The sequence below is a fragment of the Artemia franciscana genome, chromosome 5 (assembly GCF_032884065.1).
Source record: "Artemia franciscana chromosome 5, ASM3288406v1, whole genome shotgun sequence".
Lineage (NCBI taxonomy): Eukaryota > Metazoa > Arthropoda > Branchiopoda > Anostraca > Artemiidae > Artemia > Artemia franciscana.
In genome coordinates, this window is record NC_088867.1 from 38,017,531 (window position 1) to 38,043,358 (window position 25,828).

General features: G+C 33.7%; 1 protein-coding gene across 5 annotated transcripts in view; it reads right to left on the bottom strand.

The window, feature by feature from the left end:
* LOC136027371 (calmodulin-binding transcription activator 1-like) overlaps positions 1-25,828 on the bottom strand; it is a 286,895-nt gene that overhangs the window by 154,460 nt on the left and 106,607 nt on the right. For all 5 annotated transcript variants that reach the window (XM_065704557.1, XM_065704554.1, XM_065704556.1 and 2 more), the window contains exons 7-8: positions 12,844-12,985; positions 3,279-3,325 (exon numbers count right to left, since the gene is read on the bottom strand). In XM_065704557.1, the coding sequence (XP_065560629.1) occupies positions 3,279-3,325; positions 12,844-12,985 (189 nt within the window). The remainder of the gene's footprint in view (positions 1-3,278; positions 3,326-12,843; positions 12,986-25,828) is intronic.

Below are 25,828 nucleotides of genomic sequence, written 5' to 3' on the forward strand. Positions count from 1 at the left end.
TATCTTTGGAACCTCCTCATATACGTAATATAAGGGGAGTTCGCACCCTCGTCAACACCTACGCTAAAGTTCAAGTTTCGTTCAATTCTTTAAGAATGACCCTAAATCACGAAGGCCGTTTAATTAGAATAAATAGCTCTTTTGAAATTACTAAAAATACTTTAGCGCAAAAAGGGAGGTATTGACGAGAAGACAAACCCCTTATATAGGTAATAATTTCTGTTTGTTTTAAGTTTTAATGTTACTCCTTACTTTCATTGAAAAAAACTTTTTTTAATTTAATTTCTGATTGTAATTCAAATAATGCTGGGAAATCCAGCGCCCCTTCATGGAAATTCTTTTCTCCCATGAAAAATTCCTCCATGGGAAGATCCTCCCACGTAACCCGATCGGAATAACCTATTATATATCTAAACAATGGGCGAAGTTCATAACTCGCGGCCCTTCCCCCAGGGACTGTGGGGGATTAAGTGGTCCTCAAAGAAATACTTATTAGATATTTCGACAATGCTGAACAAAATAGCTATTCGAATAAGGCCTCTCCGATATTCTAGCACAATTAGGTTGATATGATCACCTATGAAAAAACAACAACAAAAAAACAAATAACAAAAAAAAAACAAATAAACACGCATCCCTGATCTTTCTTCTGGAAAAAAAATACAAAATTCCACATTTTTGCAGATGAGATCTTAAAACCTCTACAGTAGGATTCTCTGATACGCTGAATCTAATGCTGAGATTTTCATTAAGATTCTATGAATTTTAGGGGGTGTTTCCCCCTTTTTTCGAAAAGAAGGTAAATTTTCTCAGCCATCGTAACTTTTGATGGGTAGGACTAAACTTGATGAAACTTCTATATTTGGAATCAGCATAAAAATCGATTTCTTTGATGTATCTACTGGTAACAAAATTCTTGTTCTTAGAGTTTCGGTTACTATTGAGCCGGGTCGCTCCTTACTTGCAGTTCGTTTCCACGAACAGTTTGAAAAGTAGCAGCAAGAATAAAATAATTAGAAATTTCACTAAGACATAACTTTGGATCGAAGTTTCCATTTGAAGGTAATGTCAGTCAAGGACCTCTTGTCTCTGTTGAGTTGGGATACACACAGGAGAAAAAATGCCTAAGGCGAGCATAAACGAGAGAAAATCTATTGACAAGCTCGCATTCATCAATGACACAATTACAGCTGTAAGCTTATTGCAAAACCGTAAATTTCAAAAGGAACATAAACCTTGAAATTAGTAGAAAACATTATCTGTGATTTATGTATATTTTTGATCGATAAATGAATTTTCTATTATAAAAAAAAGATCTCATCAGCACTCGGTCAACTGAATCCAAACAGGATCATCTGTAAATAAAAGGTTTCGAGTCAAATCTATCATTTAAGGTATTCATTTCTCCTTCATCGATTGGTGACGATTGCAGAATCATATGAATTCTGCTGTTCGTTCACTGACTTTAAAAAAAAATGCTGTTTTCAAATACCTAATATACAACCAGAAAATTTCAATTGCTTATAACTTGTTTATTGCCGGGAATCCTTGCGAATCTTGCGTTGCCCTGCTAAGATCAGCCAGCTTCAATTCAGGAACTTACGCTGTCCTATAACGTGGATTAGGAGTAAAATATCTCTTAAACCCGTTTTGGCCGGAACATACATATTAATTTCTTAATATTAAAGTGTTTGTTCTCTAAACAAGAAGCATTTAGGCCGGTAGAACTGATTACCAAACCACCAATGGTTAGCAACTGAATCTGCAAGTAAATTATTTTCCATTCCAATTCCTATGATAAGAAAAGACAATAAAAAGCAATCGATGAATATGGATACGGCAAATATATACATGCTGTTTGTATACTATTGCACTTAGTTTTGTTGTCTTGTCATCAGATGAAGTCTTAAATATAAAAGGTTATCAATTAAGTCTGTCAAATATGCCTTCTAATATTCATCCGTCCAATTTACTTTCCTAAAGCACCGCTTACCTTCAAACCAGTAGGATTTATAACGAAACCATCCCCAGTTAGCAACCGTTCCGGCAACTAAATTAAATTTTTTTCAATTCCAATTCCTATGATAAGAAAAGGCAATAAACAGCAATCGATGAATATGGATACGGTAATTATATATACATGCTGTTTGTATACTATTGCACTTAGTTTTGTTGTCTTGTCATCAGATGAAGTCTTAAATATAAAAGGTTATCAATTAAGTCTGTCAAATATGCCTTCCAATATTCATCCGTCCAATTTACTTTCCTAAAGCACCGCTTACCTTCAAACCAGTAGGATTTATAACGAAACCATCCCCAGTCAGCAACCGTTCCGGCAACTAAATTAAACTTTTTTTCAATTCCAATTCCTATGATAAGAAAAGGCAATAAACAGCAATCGATGAATATGGATACGGTAATTATATATACATGCTGTTTGTATACTATTGCACTTAGTTTTGTTGTCTTGTCATCAGATGAAGTCTTAAATATAAAAGGTTATAAATTAAGTCTGTCAAATATGCCTTCTAATATTCATCCGTCCAATTTACTTTCCTAAAGCACCGCTTACCTTCAAACCAGTAGGATTTACAACGAAACCATCTCCAGTTAGCAACCGTTCCGGCAACTAAATTAAACTTTTTTTCAATTCCAATTCCTATGATAAGAAAAGGCAATAAACAGCAATCGATGAATATGGATACGGTAATTATATATACATGCTGTTTGTATACTATTGCACTTAGTTTTGTTGTCTTGTCATCAGATGAAGTCTTAAATATAAAAGGTTATAAATTAAGTCTGTCAAATATGCCTTCTAATATTCATCCGTCCAATTTACTTTCCTAAAGCACCGCTTACCTTCAAACCAGTAGGATTTATAACGAAGCCATCCCCAGTTAGCAACCATTCCGACAACTAAATTAAACTTTTTTTCCATTCCAATTCCTATGATAAGAAAAGGCAATAAACAGCAATCGATGAATATGGATACGGTAATTATATACATGCTGTTTGTATACTATTGCACTTAGTTTTGTTGTCCTGTCATCGGATGAAGTCTTAAATGTAAAAGGTTATCAATTAAGTCTGTCAAATATGCCGTCCAATATTCATCCGTCTAATTCACTTTCCAAAGCACCACTTACCTTCAAACCAGTAGGATTTATAACAAAGCCATCCCCAGTTAGCAACCGTTCCGGCAACTAAATTAAACTTTCCTTTTTATGAAGATATAAAAGAACGAAAAGCATTAAAATGTCTAAAAAATGCCTTACCGAAACTTCCAGCTCGCTGCCTCGACTTGGTTCTTCTTCATTGAAAACTAAAGTTAAAGAGAAAGAGAAAAAAGTTAATCGTAGCAAGTTTCAACTGGATTGCCAAAGAGGGAAATGATATTATTATTTTAAAGTTAAGAACCATGAAAGTTCATAACTCGGGATAACCTAGGATATTTTCAAGCACTAGAAAAAGGAGGTGTGAGTAGATAGAAGTAAAGAAAAAACAAATAAAAGAAATAAAGACAAAAACAAGTAAAAGCCGTTATGAGTGGGCAATAAAAATAATTATATTTTTATTACTGTCCATTAAAGGAAAGGACTAGGCAGTTTTCTAAGCAACTAAAGTTAATAGTGGTTATTATTCCAAGAGGTCAATAAGTATTCAGTGGGTTAACAACTTGAAGAACTTCAGATGAATTATTAAAAATTTAGAGCAGGGGAATTTTTTTTTCAACGAAAATACCAGAAGGACATTTTCAATCACCCACGAACAAAATCCTTGATATGACCCTGGTTTTCAAGATCGGGGATTTCAACGGTTTACTTTTTATTTCGACTGACGTCAATTCCAATTGGTTTCAGACTCCTTCTTTAAATTTCAAAAATGACTTCAATAATTATAAAACGACTTCAAAACTTATTTTCCAAAATCTAAAAGGCGGGTGGGCAATTTTATTTGTTTCCATTATTTTTCAATGAAGATACTCAAATAAGTGTTATACAAAATCTAGGGATGTGAAACAACAAAAAAAAAAATAGGAGAGAGAGAGAGAGTTGCATTACTTATCGAATCAGCCAATACTGATCCTACTTAAATAAACAGTTTATTTTGGCACCCCAAATTATGGCATTCTAGAATAATTCCGCAAGTATTCATACGAACTCCAACAGGCCGTGTCGAACTGTAGTTACGTCTTAAACAGAGGCGGTTTTAGGGGAGGGGCAGATGGGGGACTTGCCCCATGCGCAAAAATTTTAAGGGCGCAAAATTTCAAACAAATAATCTAACGGTTATAATAATTTTGTAATCTTTGAAATTTCAATTTTATCAAAATAAAGTAGAGGGCACAATTAATAAATGAAAATAATTTCTAAATTTTTAGTTAATTAATGAAATGAAAATAATTCAAAATAAAAAAAATAATTAATACTAATTAAAATAGTTCGATTCAAATAAACAACAGTGATTAAAAAATACGAATAACAAATAAAAATATTAAAAAAACAATTATTAATTAATTAACAAATTGAAAATCATTTTGTTAATAAATGGAAATTTTGCAAAAATTTGGCCTGAAAATTTTACTAGAGAAAGGACAGGAGGGCAGAAAAGGGCAAGTTTTTGTCCCGGAGAAAAAGGGAGGCCAGAACCACCACTGGTCTTCAATTGTCAATTGTCAGTATAGTGAAAGACTTAGTGAAGAGTCATCAGCATTTAAATTGACAAGAAATAGCTCGACTACAACATACAATTTTTGGTTGGATTTCCGGGGCAGACATACTGCGAAGCATGAAAAGGGTACCATGCAAACCTACATGGTCGAAGACCAATAGTTCTACCCCTGTCAGGACCTCTAGCAGCCTAGTAAAGAGCAAACCACAGCCAATAGTAACCGAAAATTAAAAATAATGTCTTGTGAGAAAAAAATGACGGTTGAAGTTAATACAAAAGTAGTAAATATTATTACGATTAATCTCAATAGTAAAAGTTACTACAAAAAAAAAATTATACGAGTTTCAAAAGGTCCTGAGACACCTCGAAAATGCATTTACTTTAAGCGCTCGCAATTGTCTTCTCTTCTTTATCTCTGGTTCAACACACCCACACACTCAAGTAGAATAAAAATTTAAATTGATTTAATAGCCCAAAAGATCAGAAAGCTTTACATCCTCTTTGGACTTTAGCTCACAAATTAGGGCCTAAGCTGTAGCTTACAATAATTGAATCTTGTCATTTCTGCTCACTTCAGTTCTTTCTATTTTTGTTACGTTTTTTTTTAATGATTTTATTTCTCCTAAAATGTTGAAGTCCACAATAACGTGTAAGAAGCAACAATAGCGAAAGTATACTCTCTTTTGAGACTTCAACTTCAGCTTCAACTTTTTCTTTATTCAACTTAAAAAATACAAAAGCAATATTATGTCCCAACAGAGAGCAGAGCTCGTAAGGCTGGAACAGTGCAAAAACATAGAAAAAGCATCAACATCTATCACAATAATAATTTCAAAATTTAACACGGCAAAAAACAGACAAAATAGAAAAAAGAGAAGTAACAAGGATAAGTAAACAAATAAATATTGGGCAGGAGGGGCGTGGGAGGCCATCCCAAACATAGGGACACAAAAACAAAACGCACAAAGAAGAAGATCAAATAATTTAATTTTCCATCATTAATGGTGAATGATCAAAATTTAGCCAACAATCTTTAATATATGCTTTTTTAAATTTAGCTGAGATTTTTGGGATGAATCAAACAGAATTTCGTCATTCAGCTTATAATTTTTTGCAATGAAGGGTATGTGATACCTAATCTAAAACCTTGACATTTAAGAACTTACAAAAGGAATTTGGTATATTAACAGAAGTAAAATCAACAGAGATTTATCATAGAAATAATTTTTAGAATTTTGGATTTGACAATGCCATATGCAAGTATTTAAACTCGTGTATCTTTTAAATTTGAAGGTCGATGTAAAAAATTTCGAAGTATTCTTATTGTCCTATTTTATAATACCTGTAAGGGTTTTATATGCTTCTAAAAGGTATTAAGATATACAACTGAGCAGTAATTCAAATAAGAAGCAATTAGAGAGTGGTAAATTATTTGTAATATAGTAAATGGAAAAATATTCTTCACACGATACATCGACCCAATATTCTGAGCAAGTTTTAATCTTAAATGCTCAATACGATCATGAAATGACAAAATGGTATCAAGAAACACTCCTAAATAATTATATGATTGGACCCTAAGTATTCTTTTTTATCCCAACCTGAAGCTCTTGACAAGAAATGTCTCAAGTGGCCCATCTTGAATGACCAAAAGCCATAAATTCAGTTTTTGCAAAATTCGGTACTAAATTATTGGAAATGAATCATCGATTAACTGAGGTGACACTTATAGTCAAATTTTCGATCAATATCGATGAATCCTAGCTTTTCTGTTATAGCTGTATCATTTGCAAATAGAATTGCATGGCTAATATTGTTTTGCAAACCTCGTGGAAGACCATAAAAATAAATCAAAAATAAAAGTGGACCTAATACTGAGCCTTGGGGGGCACCAATATCAATAAGACATTTTAAATTAGTCATTTTTTCGCCCACATCTACTGCGATCTTGCGTCCGCATAGATATGATTTAATAATTTGTAATCCTTTCCCTCTTATGCCGGGGTTTATCATTTTGTCAAGAAGAATTTCATGATTTAAAGTGTCAAATACTTTTTTTTTGCATCATAGAAAACAGTAGCCACATGGAAATCATCATCTAAACAATGATTTATTTCAAATAAAAGAGATGTAACTGCGTGTTCTGTCGAACGGTTTGCCCTAAATCCAAATTGATATTTGGTAAAGAAATTTATTTTATCCAAATAGCTAGAAATCCTTTCTTTTAAATTTGTTTCAAACACTTTAGATAATGGTGATAAAATTGCAATTAAACGATAATTACTTAAATCAGATTTATCACCATGTTTATACAACAGAATTACTCGGGCAACTTTCCATCTACTACGAAATATACCTGAATTGATACTCAAATTGAAAATGTGGATAAGTGGTTCAGAAATAACTCCGGGAAAACTCTTTAACAAATTTGTTGATAGTTCATCATGCCCCACTAACTGTGGCCAGAAATTGAAAGAATTTCAATCTTTTGAAATTCTGCAAAACTAACAGGGGCCAGAAATATGCCCGTATATTCGTTGGGGGGGGGGGGAATATTGTTTATGCGACCTGCAAGGGGACAAATCTATTCCTGCTGAAACAATTGATTGACCAATACCAGCTAAATAATCACTAAGCATATAAGCAACATCTTGCGGTTCTCTAGCTTCTGCACCATTTGTATTAATTTATACCTCAGGATGTGATAACTTTTTTTTTCAAATTTTATCCTTAATTAAATCTTAATTAAATCTTTCATTTTCTCTAAGAATCCTTACTAACAGATTCTTATAGTATTTAAAACGTATTATATTTATTTCAGTGGGATACTTCATTTTGATTTTATATAAACGATTTTTCTCATTAATAGACCTCAAAATCGATGCATTTACCCATGGTTTTCTGGGTGTATGCCTCTTGAGAGGATTCACATTTTCCCAAAAAATTACAATAGCAATGTAAGCCTTTTTTAAATATTTTTTTATATATATATTTTTTTATATATATATATGTTTTTTTTATAATTTTAAATTATATTAACTGCGCATCTGAAATTCGATCGAAGTCCTTAACTTTTCTAAAATCTCAATATATTTCATATACAATTTCATTTCAGAGTTCAAAGTGCAAACATCTTTAAACCGGATATCTCATGAACATTATTAAATCAGTGAGGTTTTCAAAAGTGAACTAATTTATCATTTCGCAACATTGAAATATAACCCTGACTTATTTTTACTTATTAACTCAGTGACCTTAAATAATATATACCTGCTAGCAATAACGAACTTGGCTCTGAGCCTGACTTGATTACTGGAGTTTCTTTTGACTAGCGTGATGAACTTATTTTAACCCTGACTAATATAGACATTACCCCCGAATATTAAACGCCCTATTGAACTTCTGTTTCACTGCGTATAGAGCTGGAAACCGCTGTGATGATATATTAAAATAGCGTCAGAATTTTTCGACGACACTGCAATTACTGATGCAAAGAAAAATATTGTGGGCAGTCACTGGAACTTCCAATCCCAGCACAAAGCAGCAAGACAACGTATTGGACTTACTGAAAGTTTGCAAGCCAAGTGATATAAAAGACACAGCTCTTCCACTTTGTCACCTTTCCACCAAATGACGTTCCAATGATCCCTGGAGAAATAACAGCGTCTCTATCTAGAAAGGTAAATATCCGATCTCCGGTAAAGGTAAATATCCTGATCTCCGCTTAACTCCCATCATTGTTGAATGGGAAGTTCCTTTTCTTAGCTCCCAGACTACGAGGCCTTCTTACGCGGTTATCCTGAAAAATCCTCCTAAGAAATTGCAGAACTTTTCAGCCCGCAAAGTTTTTTTATAGCATCTGTGGTAGCTACGTGTCTAGTATACTTAAACTAAAGTCCCGTAAGAAAGATTGGAAAGTAGTGGTTAATGATAAGCAAACTGCAAACTCACTTGTTGTTGAAATAATAAATAATGATCAACCTGTCGAAGCCTCTGTCAAATGCCCTTCATTCTTTGTGGTTGTACACCACGTCCCTCTCGAGGCTACCAAAGAAGAGGTCCGTAATATGGTTACAGGTTGTCTAGCAGCGCCCCCCTTGGGAGCAACCCACTCATTTAAGTTACAGTTTCAGTCAAGGGAGAGCATATTGAGGGAAATTCAGTCACCTCCCTGTTTTGGTTGTGAAAAATTGTCATTGTTGGAGTACAAGTTCCTTTTTATGCGCTGCTTTAAATGCCATCCTTTTGGTCATGCAGCTAAGTCATGCACTAACCCTGCGAGATACTCCACATGTGCTGGTGCTCACATAAGTACCAAAACCGTCCTTTTCCAGAATACTAGGAAATGTGCCCTCTGTGGGTCTCCAAATCAGCCATGCTACAGTCTTAAATGTCCTGAAGCACAGAAGCTACTACTGAAATGAACTATTTCCCTCTCCATCTAGTATCTTGGAGCCTTAACGGTGGTGCCATTGAAAAAATGCCCAAATTAGAGACTTTCATGTGTTATAGTGATATCCTTTCCATTCAAGACCACTTTCTATCAGCAGAATCGCTTAGGCTTCTGAAAATTTAGGGAAGTAATGTTTTTGGAATCCACTCTGGAAGGGGAAGACCTTCTGGTGGAGTAATAGTTCTTGTAAGCATTAGACTAAATCCATTCCTATACAAGATGACTGATTTTTTCGTTACAGTGAAAATAGATACTATTTTGTCATTTCAGTTTATATGCGGACTAATTACAGAGGTAGCGTTTCCGAAGAAGAGTTTGTTACAGCTAGTTTAAAACTTTCTAATGCTGTTACCGGATGTGTTTCGAGAGGTCTAGGCTGCGTTTTGATGGGTGACTTTAACTGTGATCTCTCTAACTCTGGTTCTCCATGGTCCCAGATATTTCTAGCCGCTTGCAGTGATTTACACGTTACCCAAAACAATTCACCTTTTACATACGTCCATACTTCAGGCTCCACTTCAAAACTCGACTTTATTTTATACACCAGTGATATCAAGCCAAAGGGGCTGTCTCATATTGATTTCGGCGTCTGCGCATCTGATCATTTTCCTGTTTTGAACAGTATTGAATTAAATGGTATTGTCTCTAAGTCACCACCTAAAAAATGGAATGTTAAGAATACTTGGAATGATATCGATGAGTCTACTTACCGATTTGTCTTAGATGATAGTCTTACGAAGATCAAAGTTCCCAATGAACTTCTCATTCGGAAATCAGTCCTACCGGTGAGTGGAAAACAAATTCTATTGAACATTTATTGTGCAGAAATCACTCATACACGGCGTTGTGCTGAATTTTCGGCAGTTCCTTCTCGTAAGGACCTAGTTAGCACTGAAATTCCTAAATCGTCTGAAAATAGTGCACTATCTGTAGCGTATAATAGGTCCAAATTCTGGCATAACCTTTGGAGTGAGTCTGGCTGACCTAGATTTTATGCAGTCAACGATGTAGGCTATGACTGTTTACAAAGCGCAAGCTCATTAAGTTGCTTCAAAAAAGTCTGATATAGTAGAGAAGTTTAGCCAGTCAGTTGGTATTGACCTTACTGCCGCGGGGAAATTTGTAAAATCAAAAGGTGCAACTAAAAGTGACATGGTTACTTGTGATCTTCTCAGTGAATCTGAATGGGTATCAGATTTCTCAACTGATTTTTCTCTGTCCAATACAAAATCTGGAAATTCTATATGTACAAGAGTTGGATGCGATTCTATCTACTTCACATGATATCGGTTTTGTAATGTCAATGCTTAAAATATGTTCTTCGATTTTACAGCTCAAGAAAAAGCATTGTCGTTGTGTCGATGGTTTATGTAGTATGCATTTAAAGCATGCGAGTATTAATCTTTTGGCACATTTTGAAATTATACATCAGATTATTTTTACTTCGGGTCTGGTTCCTGATTCCTTTTGTACTGGTATTTTGACACCTGTTTTTAAAAAGAGTAAAGATCCCTCTGTTTGTGGTTCATATCATCCAATTACCGTATCTTCTGTCTTATGTGAATTAACAGAGTTGCTTGTGATTAATGATGTAAATCTATGTTGTTATTCCCCAGATTCACAGTTCAGATTTAAAAAGGGTGTAATCAGAGATCATATCCATAGCCTTATTGCAAATCTTTTAATCGAATTGAGGGAGCTTGGAAAGCCTCTAGTTTTTGGTATTCATGATGTGCGTCGAGCTTTCTACTCTGGTATAGGCCTACAATCGAATTTGCTACTTTTGGCTCGAGGTCTTGATCACTCCATTGTAACGTGTTTTAGAAGTATGTGTTGAGAGCTCCGTGTTAAAATTAAGGTACCTGTTGATGGTGGTTTTGTTTTGTCTGAGAGTTTGATTCCTCTGCGAAAAAGGATTAAACAAGGCGCTAGTACCTCTCCTCCACTTTATAATAATAGTGTCCTTGAGGCGAAGTCGCATACGATTACTAGTTGTATTTATCGGGGACTTGATGTTTCAGCATTGAATTTATGCTGATGATGTGTTAAACTTGAGCCGCTCTGTGCCTCCAATTGAGGGAAATTTTTACATCTTAAATGCTTGCTATGCTAAAATGGGCCTTTTCTTTTTCCAAATCATTGACTTATCTTGGGCTTCCCTATTCGCCCTAACATGAAGACAACCCGTGGCGGCCTGATTGACAATTTTGCTGAAAAGGATCGAAAGGCTTATGGTATTTTAATATTTTGTAGAGCACGTTATAGCCGCAGCATTTGCTCGCGTTTATATAATGCGTGTGTACTTTCGCCTTTTTGGATTTTTTTTTATAAATAGGGATAAGAAGCACATTAGATCCCTCTTCTTTACTATGCGAAGTATATTTTGGGTTTACCACCTTAGACACGTAACACTAGAATTTTAGCCAAGTATAATTTGTGCGACCCTTTAATGATTGTAATGAGATGAAGTGGCGGTTTGCTTCATTATTTGATAAGCATAGTCTTTTCAAGCTATTAGTCAGCACCTTTGAATATATTGTTTATTTATTTTCTGTTTTAATTGTTTTCGGTTAACTTAGTGTCTCATTTGTATATGCTTTTTCCTTTTTGTTATCTTTTCATGCTCCATTGAGTGACATTCCATGTCTATTTATAATGGGCAATAAAAATATTTATTTATTTATAGGACAATATTTCATGAAAAAAAAAGGTGTTTTTATCTTCAACTTTCCAAAGATACCGAGAATAATATACTCCTTGGATTCTGTGTTTGACAAAATTCCAGAATTTTGTATGGAAAGCTCTAGAGGGATACGAAGTATGAAAAAACTGAAGTATGAAATAATGCCCTACTTTAACAAAACCTAAAGCGGCTTCTTTAGTTTTATCACCTCAAAAAAAATTTTTATGGTAAGATACAGTTTATATATATATATATATATATATATATATATATATATATATATATATATATATATATATATATATATATATATATATATATATATATTTATTTATTTATAGGACAATATTTAATGAAAAAAAGGTGTTTTTATCTTCAACTTTCCAAAGATACCAAGAATAATATACTCCTTGGATTCTGTGTTTGACAAAATTCCAGAATTTTGTACGGAAAGCTCAAGAAGGATACGAAGTATGAAAAAACTGAAGTATGAAATAATGCCCAACTTTAACAGAACCTCAAGCGATTTCTTTAGTAAGTTATATATATAAATATATATATATATATATATATATATATATATATATATATATATATATATATATATATATATATATATATATATATATATATATATATATATATTTAAACCTATAAACGAGATTATATTTTAAAAAACGTTTTTTCTGATAGACGTAAGGAGCGAATATAAACTTATAAGGGACTAAGTTATTGCTTTGCAGTTTATGCAACTTGTATCGGCAATATTGGTTCAAATAAAATGACTGGTAATATTTCTTTAAATATATATTAGTATGAGGGACATGTTGTTTCGTTATGATTAAACAATCATGGATCCAAAAAATACAAGGCATTCCCGAACATTGGATTTTGTCATACAGATACAGTAAGACAGCCTACTGCAATTACTATATGATCAGTAATTTTTTTTTTGCTTTAAAACTTGCAATTTATTTTCATTTTGTTTCTGCATGTAATAAACAAAAAAAAGGGAAGGAAATGTGACACTTACACATAGGCTTCAGCTGCATGATTAGTTCTTCTTTCGTCCATTCCTTGTGTTCACCCCAGAGCGCCACACTCGACACTACAACAAGCTTACTATCATCAGGATATGGAACGTTAAGGTAGTGGACAAGGACGATGTCGGGGTTCTAGAAAACAAAATCAGCTAAAAATCCTGATTTGTAACTTAATCGGAAAAACACGCAAGTCAACGTCAGTACAAAAAAAAATTAAAGAAATCTGAATAGCATGAAGCTTCGTTTTCTTTTTAATTGAAATAGTTTTAGAACAGGTTGGATACCCCAATGGGAAAGTGTTATAGCAATTTGATCCACAATTGAGCCATTCAAAAAGACAAATTGATACTACCGTTTTATATATTCTGAAGTTTTGGCTTCAAAGTAATTGATCAATCCTTAACTTTAACAATAACGAGGTTTCCTAAAAAAAAGGCGACAAATGAAAAAAAAATAGTTTACTACTTATTACAAAATCAGTCTTTTAAAAGCCAGTTTTACTTAGTCCACACTGAAATGTGCGAAAACACACTATTCAAACTCAAAGACAAAAAGACTAATAAGAGAAAAAATGACTCATAAATTAAGATAAAAGTCAGTAAGTGTCCTATTTCAATTACCTCCTCAATGTGTCGTGGCTTTAATCAAACTTGATTTCGAATTTCTTGATATAGAAAGATATAATATAACTTCTACATCATAATAATTATTTATTCCTCACACCTCTCAGTACATAATTTCCACATAACTGACACCTTATTAAAAGAAAAATGTTATGACAGGGCGGAGAGCGGATCGACTGCGGCACGATTGCCATTTAAAGTCGTCCTACGTTGAAAGTCTCGAGATATGGTATGTTTATGTTTAAGCTATTGGAGAAGCCTTCCATTGGTTTCATCTTTTCGACTGGGATCTTAATTGACGTCAACATTTCTGTCCAACCTGCTAAACTTCGAGAAGTCAAGTGTTTTGTGCATTAAGATGGATCTTTTTTCTAGATACTTAATGGTTTTCTAGTATAATTTTTATTTTTGCTATCAAATCCCTGTAATTTTTACTGGAATTCTAATCTAGCTAGATATGAGCATTTTAGAATCCAATCTTAACACCTCTGATTTTGAACTTGTTGAAGCGTTAATACATGATTAGTTAAAAACATTATTAAAAATTTCTTCTAATAGCAAAAACTGAAAAAAATTATTTTTATAGGAATAAAGACGCATTTTTCCGGCAGCTTTTAGGGAACAACGAGTGCGGTTTAGAAGTGCTGAACTGGATTGCGGTCGTAAGACATGTCCACAAACATGTCACTTTTTGTAGATAGATGATGATGGTAAATATGGCAAGGCTAGAACATAAGAATTAATAGTGAAGATTGCTAAATTAGTTTTTGTAAACCTTTTAGACCAGACCCTAGTTAGGTACTAAAGCCTCTAATTTAAAGGATTTCCGTCAGAACGATTTCTCAATTGTCAAAACATCTTTAACTTCTCGGGTAACCAGCAGAAATGCAAATTTGTAGACCACACCTGTACACTCCGTTGCTTCCCAGCGACTATCTGGATTCCAAAAAATCTTGATGGTGAATACTGGCGTCTGGATTAATCGGATTGACCAAATTTCCTCCTTCAAAATTAATGAAAGATTGTTCCATCAGATACTAAGACTGATCTTTAACTATCTGAATAGCACTTTGGACAATTTGTTTTCTGGAGCAAGGTTGCTTACTCTAAGATTGACGATCGCAAAACTTAGGAGCATTTCTCTTTTAACGGTCAAACTTTTAAAGATTTTTCAACAATGTGGCCAAAAAACACCATAGTTTATATAGCAGACAGACTAGCTCCGAGAGAATTTCGATCCCTTTATAAGATAATTTGGTCTGGCCTGATTCTACCTTTAATAAGAACTTTGGATTTACATTAAATATGTAGATGGTATTGTATCTTGACACCTTCACACTAAGTACAGAGTCTTTCTTGTATTTCAGGAGTGTACACATTAGAAAGACAGGCTGATCTTCGCGAAAGTTGAATATTTATATATTTGACATTCATGTATAGTTGAACATATTTTGGTATATTTTATTAGGATTAACCTAATTTCACGTCTTTGGTGTAGGCACCATAACAGGTAAGTGCCTATTTTTTGATTACTGTTAGGCCCAAAACCCAACTTCGCCCTAAAAATGGCAGAAAGGCTTCCTTGTAATGAAAAACTTGGATCGAAAGATGGAAACAAATAGAGAAGACTGAAAAAAGGTAGATCGCAATAATTGGGATAACTACCTAGCAGAGCATACACACCAATGAGTACCTTATAAGACATACCAGACACGCATTAAAAGCACGTTGCCTTAGAGGAAGCCCTGGTGGGGAGAAAAAGAAAACAGGATACATATAACCTGCTACACATATAAAAAGCTATTTCCTTTGTTATTCAAGATGGCAGCTAGAAATATCCAACCAATGGTTTTTTACAAGTGATTTCAACTCTGGACTTTTTATTTTGATGACCCACCAAATTTTGATGGGTTTCAAGGGGCATTTCTCAATTTTAGATTACCATGGGCTGCGGTTCACTTTTTACTAGGCTACAACTATTGCTGCAATCATGAAAGAGGAATTAACTTGACTTGGAGGCCAAAGTTTGGACGTATTCAATTTAACATAAGTAAACTATTAATAATTTTACTTTTAATATTTCAAACTTCATTTTGCCAAATTTGCCCTTTGCATCCTTACCCTATGGTAATAGAACCTGCATATTTTATGTCATGACTGGACAGATCCTAATCTTGCGACATAGACAACATTATATCCTGAGCACATTATGTAAATTAAAAATAAGAACAGAGGACCTAATTTGAAGAAGCAGTGGAACATGTATAGTTTCCCGGAGAAAAAGAAGACTTCTCAACGAAACCATGAATAACAAATGAAATGAATAAAACAACAATATTAAAACGGTGCTGAAATCACAAAAAATATGCTATGCCATAATAATAAACTTGGAAATGTCGGAGAAAAAATAGAAAATATTGGCATAAACGGCAAAAAATGGTAAATCAAGTTCTATATAATACAAATTATTCATAGTTTCATTAAAAAGCAAAAATGAGGTGTACTTTAATAATTTCCTTGCAAATATTATGCTTCAATGATGAGGATAGTTTTAGCGATACGCATACCTTCTATAAGAAAAACTCGGATCACTATTAGCACACTATTTACTTTTTAAAGAGCTTACAAAATCGAGTCCTTGGTCATGTCTGAATCTTTGGCACCCAAATTAGCAGTAAAAAACGACTCTTAGATCTTGACTTCAACGACGAGATTAAGTTAATGGAGCCAGGAATGCTCCAAAAAATACTCAAAAATAAGGCAACGCTTCAGGATCTTCTCAATGTAATCCAGCAGAGATTAAAACTTTTGGAACTGAAGATCGACTCGGATAAAAGTGTGGCAACGACCGAATCACGTCTAGTCATACAGTACGGGGACAGAGTAGTAAAGCTGGTCGGGGTGTATCCATAGCCAGTGAAGCTTTTAATTGAGTAAAACGAGTTTGGCGGCCGAAAAATTATTCGTTAAAACTGAAAAAGAGGTTGTTCAACAGTAGATTCCTTTCAATCCTCCTCCACAGCTATGAATACTTGGACAAGTCTCACTGGTCCATTCTTATTGATGGGCGATTTTAATGTTGATGAAATAAAACATTTACCGACAAAGTTTATTGGAACCGTAGAGATGTTCTACAATTTTGTGAATGTAAATATTGCAGTATGGCATTTTATAATTTGAAAATGCCTTCTTTTGCGCAGTATGTTTTTTACCAACTAGGAAAATTGATGCGTCAGTTTTGCCAACTTAAAAAAAAAATCACCTTGTAGCTACTAAGTGGGTTAATTCCAGTGACTCAACGGCAAAAACAAAACAAGGCGTGCAACTTTTCACACAAAAATTTACCAAATTTTAAGCAGGAGCTTGGTGATGTTGAGCTGAGTCCTGTAATTAATGAGTAATGAGAAGGATCTGAACCGACACAGAGGCGCCCATTAGTGAAAATGTTGAGGGGCTAGGTTTTTCTAGAATATTTATATCATTTCCAATTCATATTGAAATCTATGTGTAAAACTTATATAAAATATTGGGTTTATGCATCGTTTAAAACACATTTTTTTTTTCATTTTCCTTTTTAACAATAATGTATCACTCTTTGGTTACATTTTATTTAAGTTACTGTACAATCATATTTCTAATTATTTTTCAGGCACATATAAAATCACTAAAGTTAGTTCAAAATGGAACAGTGTCACTACTTGGAAACTTTTTACATCAACCACTAAAACCTAAAAATGCAACAAAATGATTTTTTTTTAATAATTTGACCTGAAACGAAAGAGACATAAATGTTACAGTACGGCATTTTAAAAAACAAAATCAGAGTAATTACTTCTACAACAGGAATCTGTTGTAGGGCCTCCTTCAGTTCTCAGGCCCTCTACAGCGTATTGAACTCCTGTTAATAATGAAAGATCCAAAATAATTTTAATTGAGTCATTTGGACATAACCAGTATATTTTGCAAAATAAAATCTGAAGTACTGATGCTTATGATGCTTTTTTTTTTTTAATGCCAGGGTTTGTCCCAGGGATGCCAAGTGCACTGTTTGTCCTATATTTCTTTTCTTGCCTGGTCTTCTCTTTTACTAACTGTGTGTTTTGTTCTTTCTATGGAGGATTTTCGTGCGGAAAGAGTAATCTTCCATAGATAAGGAGGTGGATTTCCTGGGAGTATTTAAAAAACGATCAGAAATAAATAGAAAAAAAATCAACGGAAAGTAAGAAGCAGCATTTAAACTTAAAACGAACAGAAATTATTCCGTATATTAGGGGGCTACCCAATTCTAAGTGCCCCGTTCTTTCAACTAAACTATGACCTTTTGTCCCAATCCTTTAAGAACGATTCCTGAATCACAAAGACCGTTTAATTAGAATCAAAACCTTTTTTTTTAAGTACTTTAAATTTTAGCGTGAAGAGAGGGGTATTGAGGACGGGGTAGCCTCCTCATGTATGGAACAGTTTCTGTTCTTTTAAATTTCTAATATTGTTTCTTACTGTCTGTAGAAAAAACTTGTCTTTTTATTTAATTGATACACAAAGTTGGAAAATTGTATGCTAGACACTGAACTTTTTTTCTGAGAATTTAAACCATCCCTTTGCTTGAATCAGTTTATAATTGGTCATAAAGAATTATTTTCTACATAGAATTGAAGAAAATGACGCTCCACTTTGCTCGCGTAGAGCTGTTGAATAATGTTGTCCTATCCTTTACGAGTGTACCAATTATTCTGTCCCACCCTCAATCCTGATTAGACGTTTAAATGAGTTGCTAAATCTTGTCCATATAATTTCTCATTAATACAAACCATTCAATTAATGAACGCGCTTATAGAGTGATGTATTTATAATATAGTTCTTAGTTCCTTCCTTTATATGCAGTGTTTCTTTTTTAGGTACAGCTGACTCTCGATAATTTGAAACTCAAGGGACCAGAGAAAAAGCTCAAATTAATGAGATATTCAAATAACAAGAGTTCAAATAATCAAGAAGGAACAAGGAAGACTCAAATAAACAAATGTTTTATTGAAAATAAATGACACAAATATGTACATACATAAATACAAACTCTTTTATTTAACTTCTTTATCACATATGTATATGGAGTATGTTAAAACTGTTCCAGCGAAAAATCGTTTTGCAAAATGGTCAAAGAATTTTTTATTTTTGTTTATAAATGGACTTACATTTTACATTGTTCAGTTCATTTTCAATGATGATGAGAGCTGTAAAGAAATTATCATTTGTTTCTGTTCTGAGAGCTTAAGTTGTTGATGGATAATTTTGCCTTGTTAACGTGACTGGAATAAGTATTTCTTTTTTTTACCCTCCTTCTCTTCATCTTGAAAAGTGAACAGCTCGGCATTGGTTAAAAAACACGTACTTCACTGGTATCACCGGTATATACCGGATACCTCACCGTTATATACCGTTTATAACCGGTATATTCACCGGATACCGGTATATACCAGAGAGCACCATGGACAGCAATTTCTCCATCCGTGTGAACAAAATCCTCAAAGGCAAACTCATCACAGTTTGGTAGAAGTAACTACTCTGCGTCTAGGGGTATGAATCTCGTTAAATATCGTGACCGTAATAACCGTGCGGGGTTATCTGTTTCCTTAGCAAATCTACTTTTTCTAACGGTATGTAGAATTTTAGAACTGACATTTTTAGACGCCTTATCAATCATATTTATAAAGGTCAAAACTGTTATTTTCACATTCTCACTTTTATCAATGTTATCCAGCAGAATTTATATATTTTCATAGAGTATTGCCAACCAAGATGTCCTCGTTACAAATTCAAATTGTCGAAGTGTTTCTTTTTCAATTTATCAAGTGTTTTATCAAGGGACCGCAAAAAAAGTTCTAATTATCGTGAGAATCAAATTATCGAGTTGTCAAGAGCCGACTGTATTTTGCTAGGTTAATTTTCTTTTTGTGTTGTTCGAATTCTTATTTACTGTAGATATAGAATACCGTGCCCGGTTTCCTGTTCAGTCACTGCAACTATCTATCTGCTGTTAGCAATGCGATAGTCGCAACAAACAAAAAAGAAGATGCAATTCTAAGCAATCGGTATTTCCGGAAACAAATCAACCATTTCTCAGCGAGCAATTGCTCGAGCAAAGCAATCGGAAACGCTAGAACGCTGAAAAAATTCTTCAATTCCTCTCAATTTTCCTATTCACTGGCTTTAAAAGTTGACTCTCAAATGTACGGACGTCGGCACAATTTATTGGATAAAGGTTCTTTATCCAACAATAGATTTTATTTTACTGGTAAAACAGAAAAACAATATATCTTTGAACTTCCATTACACTCCATTTCTCAAGATCAGTCAAGAAATTTAACCTTAATCAGAATTTCTGAAACCAATTCTTATCTAAGGGAATGCCAATAAATCTCAGATTGCACGAAAAGAAGCAACTACAATGAAGAAATCCATCAAAAAACTCAGGACTAGAAAATTTGGTAATGAGATAATAGGAATAACCTTTATCTTCTAAATGACTAAATTTATTTAGAGCGGCACCATACTGATTAATTACTGGTAGCGGGTTTCACACTACGTACATATTTTTCTATGCTAAATAGTTAAATTGTGTTAGCAAACTATTTAAAAGCTAAAAACGTGGAATGGATATGGAGATTCATGCTCTAATCAAGCGTTAAAGGCTTCATGGGAAAAGTTCATTAATTTATTTTCAAAATGATAATTTCTCATGCAGAAACTCCATTTCATTGCTACTACATACGTTTTCCATAATGTAACATAACCTTAAGCAGCGCGAAACTCTATGAGGAGCTTGAGTTTGTCTGTCACTGCCTACTTTAAGGACAAATTTACTCCGAAAGATTTCCTGTCTTAAGTAATGCAAGTGTGAAAGGTTCCACGGCATAGTGTGAAAAAAAAAACCTCGTCTCACGTTCCTTAGCGTCCTCGGTGTTTCAACTTTTCTGATTAGTCCATGACAGTAGAAACAAGTTGAACGTCTAAGACATTAGAAATCAATCTTTCTTTAATGAAAAACTTACTTTATTTCCACTATTTACCGCAAAGGGTAAGATTTGATTATAAGTATTTTATGATTAATGATAATGTGATGAAGGAGGGAGTATAATATAGGGGAATATATTAAAAACACTTTCTTTTGTAAAATTGTATATTATTTGTAAGATAATATCAATTTTAACATTGCTTTCACTTGATTATTTTAATGATTTTTTTCTCGCTTTGCTTTCTGATGAACTTTAGATTTTGATCGAAATGGCCATTCAGAACTCAATTGAACTACATTCTTTAGTAAATCTGTAGCTGCAACAGGAGAAGTAACCACAATAAAGTACTACATAAACAGTAATACAAAGTAATACATTACGAGATTTTATGATGGATTTAAATACAAAAAGAACTATTGCTAAATATTCTGAATGTAGAGGGAGGGGCTACCACCCACTAGAAACACTTTTTTAAACACTGAAGTTCAACCAGCAATTTAGATCAAACAAAACACAATAAGCACACTTTGAAACGAATTTTCTTTAGAAATAGAAATATGTTCAGGCTGAAATTTTTGGAACGTTAATGATAAAATAAAACACAATCAATTATCAAGAAGTTAACATTTCAAACCATCTGATAAGCTTGCAGTAATTTATAAGTTAATTTTAGCGGCAAATCGGAGTTGTTGAGAGAAGGAATAGCTTCCTAAAATTTACGGTAATTTCTGTTTGTTTTAACATTGTGTTTCACTTTCACAACAATAAGTAGTTTTATTCTTAATCAACTTCTAACCGTTTGCATTTTGTTTATAACAACTGAATTATACACTGCACAATGTTATGCTTTAAAGGACGAAACAAAATAACGCGCGAGTATCTACCCTTGGAAAGTGACTTATCTCCTTTTGGCTTTTATACACCTTGAAGAAAACAGACATAAAACAATGTTTGGCCCAAGAATATTTATGGTGTAAAATTGAGCTTGAAATAGGCAAAACAATAAAATATTTCATTTGAATGAGCCTTTTTTCCATTCCATAGCTATAACAAATATCAAAAGACATAGGCACTACAAAGGGACAGCAGGCATCAGCCCCTCTCTCCCTCCTTAAAAGACCGTAAATATACAAAATCGCAGCATTTGGAAAGAATATTATGATTTTTTGGTTGAAAAAAGAGATTTATTTAAATCTACCCCCCCCCCAGCAAAAAAACAACACGGCAGCCAAATGCTAACTATGAGTTTTTTTTTCTATTCGGGGGTTAATCATGACAGCTAAAGTAAAGGACCGCCAAGACAAAACGAATCACGAAGGAAATGTTTCAACAGCTATCTAACCTGCACCAAGAGAAATGCAGCATCATCATAAATGCCCTAGGTCGGGAAGAAAAAGTAGTACTTCACAGAGGTTCGTCTTATCAAACATAACGGCAGCTAATTTTTGCAAGAGTTAAATCAAATACTTACGCCTGATGGGGGAAGGCGGACCTTCCGGACACGAGACTTTAAGTCGAAATCTTATAATACCTAAAAACTTTTTTATGTCATCAGCGATTTTCCCAAATTTATTTTGAGTTTCAATTAACTTGCCGACCTTTAGTTCTGAGTTCGGCTGACACAGTATTATACATATGTATAATAACTTTTGATTAATGCTCCAAATCCAAACATCCCAGTTTTTGTGCACTAAAGACGTACTAATTGGATTTTTTAATGAAATTTATTGTAGGGAGAACACCCTATTTTTAGTACCAGCCTACAGCATCATTAAAATCAAGATAGCACCTTACATATGAAGCCAATTTTTACTTAACGCCAAGGATACAGTAGAAGTATTTCCAGTATAATTGTCTTTCTCTTCTTTATTCCTCTCAAATAGGAGACAGACATTCCGTAATAGTCTTTAACCACGCTCCTAGGAATCAGGATAACAAGTTAGGAACAAGCGAGAAGTTTCAGCTTTCTACTTTTCAAAGCAATTTTGTTGTCGAGCAACTGTCTTTGGGATCAAATGATCAACTGATCAAATGATCAATCAAACGTAACGAACTGTAGTAAGGAGCGACCCGGCTCAATAGTAACCAAAACTCTAAAAAATTGAATTTTGATATCAATAGCTACATCAAAAGAATCGCATTTTAATGCTGATTTTAAATATATAAGTTTCATCAAGTTTAGTCTTACCCATCAAAAGTTACGAGCCTGAGAAAATTTGCCTTGTTTAAGAAAATAGAGGTAAACACCCCCTAAAAGTCGCAGAATCTTAACGAAAATGACACCATCAGATTCAGCGTATCAGAGAACCCTACTGTAGAAGTTTCAAGCTCCTATCTACAAAAATGTGGAATTTTGTATTTTTTGCCAGAAGACAAATCACGGGTGCGTGTTTATTTGTTTGTTTTTTTTGCGTTTTTTTCCAGGGGTCATCGTATCGACCAAGTGGTCCTAGAATGTCGCAAGAGGGCTCATTCTAACGGAAATGAAAAGTTCCAGTGCCCTTTTTAAGTGACCAAAAAAATTGGAGGGCATCTAGGCCCCCTCCCACGCTCATTTTTTTCCAAAAGTCAACGAATCAAAATTTTGAGATAGCCATTTTGTTCAGCATAGTCGAAAACCATAATGACTATGTCTTTGGGGATGCCTTACTCCCCCACAATCCCTGGGGGAGGGGCTTGCAAGTTACAAACTTTGACCAGTGTTTACATATAGTAATGGTTATTGGGAAGTGTACAGACGTTTTCAGGGGGATTTTATTTTGTTTGGGGGTGAGGCTGAGGGGACGGGGCTATGTTGGAGGATCTTTCCTTGGAGGAATCTGTCATGGGGGAAGAAAAATTCAATGAAAAGGGCGCAGGATTTTCTAGCATTACTATAAGAAAACAATGAAAAATAAACATGAAAACATTTTTTCAAATGAAAGGAAGGAGTAGCATTGAAACTTAAAACGAACAGAGATTATTACGCATATGAGGGGTTCTAAAAATACTTTAGCATAAAGAGCGAGGTATTTAGGAGGAAATAAATACCTCGCTCTTTATGCTAAAGTATTTTTAGTAATTTCAACCATGTATTCTACGGCCTTTCTGATTCAGGGGTCATTCTTAAAGAATTGGGACAAAACTTACGATTTAGTGTAAAGAGCGAGGTATTAGCGAGGGTACAAACCCCCTCGTATACATAATAAAAATATAAGATTATGAAAGTTTGTTACGTAAAATACTTTTTAAGTTACGTAAATTTTTTACTAATAAAAACATTCGTTAAAAATTTAAAGTTCTAGTTGCATTTTTAAGTAACCAAAAAATTGGAGGGCAACTAGATCTCCTTCTCCACCCCTTATTTCTCAAAATTGTCTGATCGAAACTAAGAGAAAGCCACTTAGCCAAAAAAAGAATTAATATACAAATTTCATTTTAATAATTTATGTGCGGAGAGCCAAAATCAAACTTAGAGCCATAATTCAAAAACGTTCAGAAATTAAATAAAAAAAACTAGTTTTTTTAACTGAAAGTAAGGAGCGACATTAAAACTTAAAACGAACAGAAATTACTCCGTATATGAAATGGGTTGTCCCCTCCGCAGTCCCTCGCTCTTTACGCTAAAGTTTGACTCTTTGCCACAATTCTACTTTTTAAAACAATTAAAAGCTTTAGCGTAAAGAGCGAGGGACTGCGGAGGGGACAACCCATTTCATATACGGAGTAATTTCTGTTCGTTTTAAGTTTTAATGTCGCTCCTTACTTTCAGTTAAAAAAAACTAGTTTTTTTTATTTAATTGTTTAGAAAAGAGGGAGACGTCTGTCGCAAAGAGTGGTGTTGAATGCTAAGGAAAACCATGTCTTGATGCTTAATTATTTTGATTTTTAACGTTTAACACATTTTTATCGTCTTTTATAAAGTAAAATATAAAAGACAAATCGTTCTTAGCTTCTGAGGACTAACATTTTTTTTCAAAATCTAGTGAACTGATTTAACCAAAATGTAGTGCGACAGCCAAGGGCAAACGCACCTAAGAGCCATTAGAGAGACGGAACTCTTTCTGAGATTGATAACCATGTTACCGTATAACTAGTCTTTTTTTTGCTATTATATTACTAATACGATTAAAGTAAGATTTCTTTTTTTTTTCAATACATATTCGAAAATATTGAATCACCAGAATTTGAACTTCGCACGACTTCACTGAGTTCTAGACTCGAAGCCATTTCTAGCCATGGGAAAAGAGATGGACGCTAGTTTTAAATATACTGTAATAGCGAACAAGTGTCTGAATGGGAATTATCTTTAGTTGGTTTGCAAGCTTAAAAGAGTTAAGAAATGCTATTTGACCATCCTAATGGAAAGAGAAATTTCAAATCTTTAACTTTCGGGAATCAGCTGCTCATACTAGGGATAAAAGTTAAATTCAATAATTTTAATCCTCATTAATTCTGATAATTAAATCATATTCGTTTTGAATCAGAGTCAAAATTAATCATTAACGTAGTTTAAACGTATTAGCCGTATCAGCTATCAACTACAAGAAAATATGTACCAAGACAGAGAGTCCCGGGGAGAAATTGCCAGAAAAAAATAAATGATAAATAGGTCAACTTCCCAATCCAATTTAGCTTTCATTCGATGTGTCTATTATGGAGTTTCTAAAAGTTTCTGCAAATTTCCAGAAATACATATTGGTGATTGACTGGAATCAGGTTCCTTTCAAAGAAAATCTTTTTGTTAGTGCGAATAACATGTAGGAAGCCAATTTGGTTGCTAAGATCAGTATAAAACCCCGACAAAACTTTTTCTATAGTAACTTGCAATCTTTTTTTGTAATTTTACAATACAAAACCCTAAAAACTGAAGCCCTTGGGAACCGATAATAATCAAAATCAATAAACGTGAACAAAAAATTTAATAAATATGCTTGCTTTCAAAGAAACTTCCAGAAAAACAAAACACGAACCGAAAAACGCCTAGTCCTTCAGTGTTATACATTAAAAGGAAATGAAATTCAATCCAATTTAAAATACACTAAAATTGAAATTTTGAAACGATGTTATGTTTGCTGCATAGAAAAAGGATAAAATTTTTAATCACCAAGTTTACGAAACCTCATCTCTTTCGCCAAAATATTCTAACATTGATTTAAAAGCGTCTCTGCTTGTTTAACCAGGGATTTAACAATCCTCCGAATGATTCATACTCCCCAGACTGTATGCCAGTTAAGGCCATTGAGCAGATACAGCTTCTCGAAATAACCGGGATTATAAACGTTTTCCTACACTTTTTGTACAATTCAATAACTTCGGGATTATAAAATTTATCAACAAAATGGAAAAAAATACCATTTGGTCAG